The sequence below is a fragment of the Halyomorpha halys genome, unplaced genomic scaffold, assembly GCF_000696795.3.
Source record: "Halyomorpha halys isolate HHAL.00 unplaced genomic scaffold, Hhal_1.1 Scaffold190.1, whole genome shotgun sequence".
Classification (NCBI taxonomy): domain Eukaryota; kingdom Metazoa; phylum Arthropoda; class Insecta; order Hemiptera; family Pentatomidae; genus Halyomorpha; species Halyomorpha halys.
In genome coordinates, this window is record NW_027105456.1 from 352917 (window position 1) to 361858 (window position 8942).

At 29.3% G+C, this 8942-nt stretch overlaps 1 protein-coding gene across 1 annotated transcript in view; it reads left to right on the top strand.

Annotated features, from left to right (window-relative positions):
* LOC106679278 (catalase) overlaps positions 1-8942 on the top strand; it is a gene marked incomplete at its 5' end in the record, with an annotated part of 33561 nt that overhangs the window by 13166 nt on the left and 11453 nt on the right. Inside the window, 4 exon segments of the mRNA XM_067051371.1 lie at positions 3663-3813; positions 4357-4536; positions 6574-6765; positions 8731-8883. Of these exon segments, the coding sequence (XP_066907472.1) occupies positions 3663-3813; positions 4357-4536; positions 6574-6765; positions 8731-8883 (676 nt within the window).

The following is an 8942-nucleotide window of genomic DNA, read 5'->3' on the forward strand; positions in this document are numbered from 1 at the left end:
AAGGTCAAATAAAAAGATTAAATATTAAATAAATATGAGAATTTCTATTTTTAATTATTTATAATATTATAGACTCTTAATCTCAGGGCGGGTTTCTAGACAATCAGAACATAAATTCAGTAACTAATGACACTGAATTAAATTATTTATTATCTACCTTTACAAATCTGCTCCAATTCTATTTTGATCAACACTAACCAATTTATACAATTTTCTTTTGATGATGGAAGGTTTTCTTTTTCTTCTTTCTCAATAAAATAACACTTTCTGTAAACAATATTTCAGCAAACCAACACTGACTTTAAACAAAACCTTGGTTCTCTTCATGAGTTTACAATTCACTTCTTATCCATGCAAGTGTGTTGTTTGGTGATCCAAACCAGGAGTCCCTTATTCTTCTTGGGTGACTCTTCGATGTCCTCTTTTTCAAGATGTCCACCCTTGAGCTAGGGGTGAAGATGAGGACCTCCTCATCCAGGAAACATCATTCCCCGCCCTTGCCTAAGCAACGAATGTTCAAAACCAAGTTTTCTTCCTTTCCCTTCTCTCATTGTTAGTTCTCAACAGCGATTGTAGCACTACGATTTTGAGTTTTTTTCATATGATTTCCTTTATGAATAATTTTCTTTAATACTTATTCTTAACTTCTATTTTTTCTTAAATGTCAGAATTTCAATTATGATGGAAAGTTAAAATAAAGTTTTTAAAAAATTTGAATCTGCTCAACATGGCCGCAATTCAACGAACTTTTCGCTGTCTTCTTTGTTTTGAATAACGATCCTTCCACTCCGTATATGACTGATCAAAATTGTTTAGTTTTCTTTTTTTATTTAACGCAACGAATAAACAATATTTAACGTTGATACATAAAATAAAAACATAACTAAAATCATTTATAAATAAAAATAAATATTTTCTCATAAAAGAGGATATTACAATATAATTTAATTTCTTCTTTAAAATTGGTTTATTTTTCAATAATAAAAAATATCCATATAGTCTGAACATGTTTATTTTCTTATAACTTCTAGTTTTGGTCAATCCCAAGGATATCTCATTGATAATATTACAGCTAACAATTTCATTGAAAAGTTGCAGGCTATTCTGCCTTTGTCAAAAGATATCTTAGGCTGTCGACCTATTTTTATCCATTACTTTATTTATTCTAATTTTATTCAATTTATACTATCTATTACAACCTTATCAATCCTATATAGATAGTGTTAATTGAATAAAATTAGAATAAATAGAAAAGTGGATTAAAGATAGGTTGATAGCCTAAGATATATTTTGACAAGGCCGAATAATCTGCAATGTTTTAATGATATTGTTAGCAGTGATATAAATAAGATATCCTTGAGAATGGTCGAAACATAGGAGTTACAGGAAAATAAACATGTTGATGCCATATAGATATTTTTTATTATAATTGATAACAAAATAGTAATTATTGTGATAAAGTATCAATGAATTAATATTAAAGTTAAAGATAATTATAACACTAAATTTAAGAAGGAATTATATAGAAAAAGTAATGTAAGTAGGAATCTATTTTTTAAAAAACAAAAATTTTATAATGTTATTATGATATTATTTTAATGATTAATTTATTTAATGATGGGACAAAGGCAATTAGCCGGCATTTTTAATATTTTAAAAAAGAAAGTGACATCAAAATAAAGGTAGGGCCAAAGAAATCAGTATGTAAGTGAAGGAAATAATGAAATTGTTATATAAAATTAAAAACACTTTTTGTAGGTATCCTTCAGAATGACCTGAGGGTCGAAACGTTGGAAGATTTTGAAAAGAATAAAGTTGAGAAAAAAAAGGATCAAATTTGTTTTTAAATAAACTAAACCACTCTCAAACAAGAATATATTAATAAAAATTAATCTAAATCTGCAATGTTTTAATGATATTGTAAGCAGTGATATAAATAAGATATCCTTGAGAATGGTTGAAACATAGGAGTTACAGGAAAATAAACATGTTGATGGTATAAAGATATTTTTTATTATAATTGATAACAAAATAGTAATTATTGTGATAAAGTATCAATAAATTAATATTAAAGTTAAAGATAATTATAACACTAAATTTTTATTTGATGTTTTCCTCTTAAATAAGAATCATTCAAAGCTCCTTTATTTATATATAGGTTTGATACTTAGTTGAAAATCTAAAATTGTAGAAAAATATGATAGCAAAGACATTAATAAGCAAAACTTAAGGTTCTTAAACTTAGCACTTCTTAAACTTAGCAAACCCAAGGTTCAATACCAATACCACCAATCGCTTTTTACATACATCTGCTCAGTGTTTATATAATCTACAAGTTCAGTCTAAATGCAATCCTTTCACTTACACTAAGATCCACCCCTCGGACATTGACCTATCAGTTTAGTTTTAAAATCTTAGGGATCCGTTTCTTACCAAGCCCTACAACCTGTCACCCCAATCTATTTTACAGTAATGCGACCTCAGGAGGATCCAAGACAGGTATTTTGTGAAATAAAAAATATATGAGTAGGGCATTCAATCCTACTCATACCCTCCAATAAGCCTGGGTAACTGCTCCCATTGTTGTCCATTGGATTAAGCCGATAGAAACATTTAAGGAATATCCACTGACCATAACCACATCCACCTCCTATAAGATGCTATCATGTGTGATAATGAGCCCACACAGAGAGGAAAACATGTATTCATTAAAATTATATTTGTTGATTTCAATATTTGAATAATTTTTCAAACTAACAAAAAACATTTATTTTCATTAATTGGGTGTGAAAACTACAAAATTTCTTTATATAGTTTAATTTAAAACATTTATCACACTAAATTATAAATACTTCAAGGTTTTTCTTTATCTTAAGGATCACTCTACACTCACAGCAACTGCTATTTGTCATAAATCCATATTTCTTACTTTATCATTTTCTAATATTTTATTTTATAAAAATAGTTCTTTAAACAGTATAATAAGATCCAAAAAGTATTGTTCAGCTCAATGGCGGAAGATCTGCATTCCTTAGATCCTGCAACAAACTGATGGACGGTTTAGGATAAAATCCTTTTTACAATGGATTCAAAGAATTCCCTATGGTTTTTTTTTTTTATGAATTTGATCACACTCAATATAAAAATCACAGTGCTGTTAAAAATAACCTCATTTTATCTGGCTAGTACAAGTCATATACACAAGTTTCTGCTGTAGTTAAAAACCAATATTTAATTTTCTCAATGTTATATTATAATTGAAAGTCAATTTTGAGGTAATCAGATGACTCCTTTTCTTTGTGATTAGTAATTTGCCTGAAATGTATAATTTAATTCCAATAGACTTGCTTAAATTTTATATTATTTTATTCTAAATTAAAAGAAAAAAAATTCTAGTTAATATGTGGTCTAAAAACTAATATGAGCTTATAATTTCAGTAAGTACTAACCAAGTTTTATTTATTCATGTTATTTATTTGTTATTTTTTTTTTCAATTTAATTATTCATGCCAACTGGTACAAAGGTATAATTCTTAAATTTCATTTTTAAATGTTATATATTTATGTATGTAAACTTTATCAATTAGTAGTAAAAAATAAAATAATATGACATTAAAAATTTAGTCCAGCTTCTTTTTTGTGTTATGACTACTCATGTTTAGAGATGCTCGAGGCTTTGCAGTAAAGTTTTACACTGAAGAAGGTAACTGGGACTTGGTAGGCCTCAACTTACCCGTCTTCTGGATCAGAGATCCTCTCTTATTCCCCAGTTTCGTCCACTCACAGAAAAGAAATCCAGTGACACATTTGAGAGTAAGAGTTTAATTTAATTCTTTAAAAACTAATTAGTTTATTTAATTTTAATCTAATCTATCCTTTCAGTACTGAGATTAATCTATCCATTGCAAAATTGATGAGGAAGGATAAAAAATAGCAGCTTTTACAAAACTTAAAAAAAAAATTAATTTTTCATTAATAGCTCCATATCCTTAAAAATAGAACACAAGAAAACCTAATAAAACATCATATAAAGCAGAGTAAATGTGATAAGATAAAAGTTCTAATAGAGCAGTTTACATTCAATAGTTACCGAGATACAATATTTTTAAAAGCAACATTTCATTTAAAATGTCCTGAAAAATCATGAGTGAATTTATTTTGGAAAATCTATGTCACAGGAGCCATTAGACATACCAATGTCTGTGAGCACTCGTATTAAAGCTAGTTTAATTTATTATAATGTAGTTTATGATATATATCTTAGTAGGAGTAGTAATTTTCAAGATATTTGCTGAATACACTTTATGTATTTACACTCTCTTTATTTGCATATCTGACGCTTTCCCTAAATTCTAGGATTGGAACATGTACTGGGACTTTATTTCACTGATGCCCGAAACCACGCTGATGAGTATGTTCGTTCACAGTGACCTTGGTATTCCTCAAAATTACAGATCAATGAATGGATTTGGCCCCAACACCTTCTCTCTTGTAAACAACCAAGGGGAGTATGTCTTTTGCAAGTTCCACATGATTGTGAGTAAAATAATTGAAAAATTAAATCAATTTAAACTGTTTATTTTGAAAGTGGAACTCCATTTTCTCATAATTACATTTTTACACAATCTTTTCATTCTGAAACAAATAGTTACCAATATAATTAAAATAATTGAGTGATGAAAAAGTTTATTTTGAAAGTGGAAAGTGTTAGAAAGGAAGTCTCATTGTAAGAGTTTCAAACAGATATAGAAAATATTATGCAATAAAATTTTACAAGACAACAGCTTTATGTTTAATTATAAATGTACCAGTTGATTTATCAATGTGTAATGAATTTGTTTTAAAAAAAAATTACTTTGAATTTTAATCTCAAAGTTCTTGCTCAATTTACATTAAAACCAGGGAGATGAACAGTGTTGTTTCACTTACTGAGTATTTTTATTTGTTTCTACAGTTGTTTAAAAATTAGATTGTTTAATTTGTGTTTTACTGGATGAGAGTTTTGGGAAATGGTCCGTATTAGTTATTCTAAAAAACAACTATGAACTAGGATGCAGAATTTAAACAATTGGGATTACTACCGCAACAGGAAATACTGAAAAACTTTGATAATATCAAATACAAGAATTTAATGAATTTTTTTATAACATATGCCATCTGCACACCATAGTTATTTTAAATATCTTGCACATACACTAACTTGAGACGACTGAATAACAATCAGTAAAACAATATTAATTTTAACATAAAATTTATCAAACAAAGAATAAAAGTTGAATATTTATTTTTTTTTATTTTATAACATGAAAGTGGTTAGGTTATTAAATGTCAAAGTGGCATTTATTTTTATTCCTATGGAAATTACTTTTTCTTGTTCTTTCAAAAGAATTGAAAACGTTCTTTCATTGATTTCAAAAGTTGTGTAAGTTCATTCATAGCCATCAAACACGTAGTATTTCTTAAATATTGTTATTATTCTAATTGGAATAATAAATTAGGCACCTTTAAAAACCAAAAAAATTACTCTACAATGTTTTCTGTAACCCATATTTTTTAATTTAATCCAACACAAACCCCTTAATATCTTCTTCTTTTTTTGCTTCTCCCTATAGTGTCCACTCAGCGTAGGGAAGTGTTCAGCCACCGGCTCCCATTTTCTCTATCAGCAGCTAGGTTTCTGGCCTGACGAAGATCCTTCCCTCTTGCTCTGCAAAGCCTGTCAACATATTTCAGGTAGGACATCCTTGGTCGTCCACGAGGCCTTCTGTCATCTGGTATATACTCCATCATCTTTAGGGGTCCCTATATTCCTCCATTCTAATGACGTGGCCGAACCATTTCAAATTCCATATCTGCAGAACCTCCTTAACTGAGGCAATCTCCAGTTCCTGACGTATCCTCTCATTTTGAATATGATCTCTCCTCATCTTTCCCACTGTTCTTTGCAAAAACTTCATTTCTACAGCAGTGACTCTAGTCTCAAGTCGGTTTGTCAATATCCAGCTTTCAGCTCCATACAAGAGTATTAGCAAGTATACAGACTTGTAGATATGGAGCTTGATGTTCCTACCTACCTCTCGTTTCCCTATTACAGTACTGCAGATCTGGTAATAGACTGCATTATTCTGTTTGATATTTCTGAGTATATTTTCCCTGGCCTGTCTATTATAGTTTCTAGGTAGGTAAAATCTGCAACCACTTCCATTTCTTCCCCGTTACAATATATATGGAAATCTTCCACTTGCCTCCCCACCTGTAATATCTTGCTTTTGCTGGTAAATATAATTAATATCTCAATTATAAAATAAATGTACCTTCATCACTTTCAAAATAAATCATTTGATATAAAAATAAAATTTATAGAGGATTTAATGTACTTATTATCAAGTTGGACAAAAATTAACTAGTTGAAACTAACAGCTAAAATTGTCATGGATACGATATTTAGTTATCAATGGTTCATTCATGAATAAGTGTCGTATCCATGGCAACTTTAGCTATTAGTTTCAACTATAGCTAATTCTTGCCCATCTCTGCTTATAATAATTAAATTTTATTCTATCCTATTACTAGAGTAATCAAGGCATAGCCAATATGGATCCAATAACCGCTACTCAGATGGCAGGAGTTGATCCAGACTACTATATTAGAGATCTCTTCAATTCTATTTCTCTCGGAAACTTCCCATCTTGGAACCTAAGCGTTCAAATCATGACACCATCTCAGGTTGAAGGCTTTGCCTGGAATCCTTTTGATGCGACTAAGGTAATTAAATGGATTTAATCAATTTTACAATTTTTTTTCTCTATTATATGCTTTTTATAGAGAGAAAAATAACAAATAAATAGATGAACATTCTTCTAAATTAATAATTTATTTTAAAAAAACACATAATGTATTTAAATTTATCAATTAAAGTATATATTAAAAAGAATTTGATTTATAATAATAATTAGAAGTAAAAAATTGAAAATGGTGTGGTAGCTCAGTGGTAAGGCACTGTACTACTAACTTCAAAGATCCAGGTTCAAATCCGGCTGTGGTAGATAATTATTTATTCAGTTACTGTAGCCGTGAGTCAGCCCTGTGTGTTCAGGAGTACCCTGGGGCCCACCCAGCCTCTATAAAGTGGAGCATCCTTAATTTGGAAAAAATCTGGTGGTCGAGCAAGATTCTGACCAAATCACCTTGTATTACTGATTGGAGAAGTTTGTCGGGGGGTGCGGTCAGCAAAGAACAATATAAATAAACAAAAACATATTTATTTATTTTATGCCGACGTTTCGACCTGAGTTTCCAGTCTTCATCAGGGGTTATGGCGTAGAAGGTAGGGCTGCAAATGGAGACTTGAGTTGCAGGCCTACCTTCTACGCCATAACCCCTGATGAAGACCTGAAACTCAGGTCGAAACGTCGGCATAAATTAAATAAATATGGTTTTATTTATTTATGTTGTTCTTTGCTGACCGCACCCCCCGACAAACTTCTCTAATCATTAATCTATGGTCAACTATCTACACCTCACCTTGTATTACTGTTGCTCAAGAAACAGCACTTTGTTATGAAGTACTGAATCCCTGACACTCAATGTGTTCAGCACAGATCAAATTATTAAAAAATTGAATCTTACTGAGGAAAAGTAATGTAGAGCAGTATAAAATAAATTTATAGGATTCAATTCCCCAATATTTTTTCTTTTTTTTTTTTATTAGTTAATACTATTGATTATGAAAGAAAAATACAATTGTTTAAGACTAAAATAAAAAGAAGACAAGGTCAAAGAAAAAACTCAAATAGTCATAAAACTATTTGAGCCAACATTTCACCCCATGTTGCATCAGGGCTAAAAAAGATGCAAACACTTTAATGAGGTAAAAAAAAAAAAAAAGAAGAAGCAAATAGATAACAAAAATTAAATTTAACAGAGGTATGGCTAATTATGATAATTTTTATAAAAATGAACAATGTAAATTGAAGAAAATAAAAAAGATGAACAGTGAAATGTAAAATTAAATAAGAAGAACAAAATTTCTTTAGAATATTATCTAATACTCTATATTTAATTTTATAATGTTTTGGGGGTATTTTTCCAATCTTCTGGTGTTATTATTCCTTATAGGCAATTTTATCCATTTTATTTCCAAAATTTTGTCATCTGTAGTAATATGATTAAAATGTCTTACATTTTTTTATAGTTGCATAGGAATATATAGTAAGAATTCCTAATCATGTAAATGTGGATGACAATATTTCAGAAACAAAATGGATAAAATTGACCATAAATAATAATTATACCATAAGATGCGGAAAACAACCCAAAATATTGTAAAATTAAATATACAGTATTAGATAATAATTTAAAGGAAGTTTTTTTTAATTCTCCACTTTAATACATAATTTTATTAGGCAAATTCATATTTAACATATCAACACCCAATAAAATGGAGTACAAAGCTAACTATAAAAACATATGTTGAAAGTTATGAAGCTCAATGCAAACGTTGAAATTTCTATCACTTATGACGAGAAATTTCCCATGTAACCTTCTACAATTACTAGCAGCCACTATTATTCTTATAACTCTAGTTAAAAGTCGTAAATAAGACAAACATAGCCTCTAGTACCCTTAAAAAACAACATAGACCTGAGATATCTATGTGGTAAATTTATCTGCTTTTGTATTATAAATGGTTAAAAAAAAAAATTTTTTTTTAAAGTAATTTTATTTCAGTTGTGGCCATTGAAAGGATATCCTCTTATTCCCGTTGGAATAATAACCCTTGACCAAAATTCAGATAACTATTTCGACCAAGTTGAGCAGGCAGGATTTGATCCTCAAAGGCTGATTCCAGGTATTGAGACATCTCCAGATAAATTACTCCAGGTTAGTTGGTAATTATCACAAAACAATTATACATGACCAATATTTTATAATCATACTGA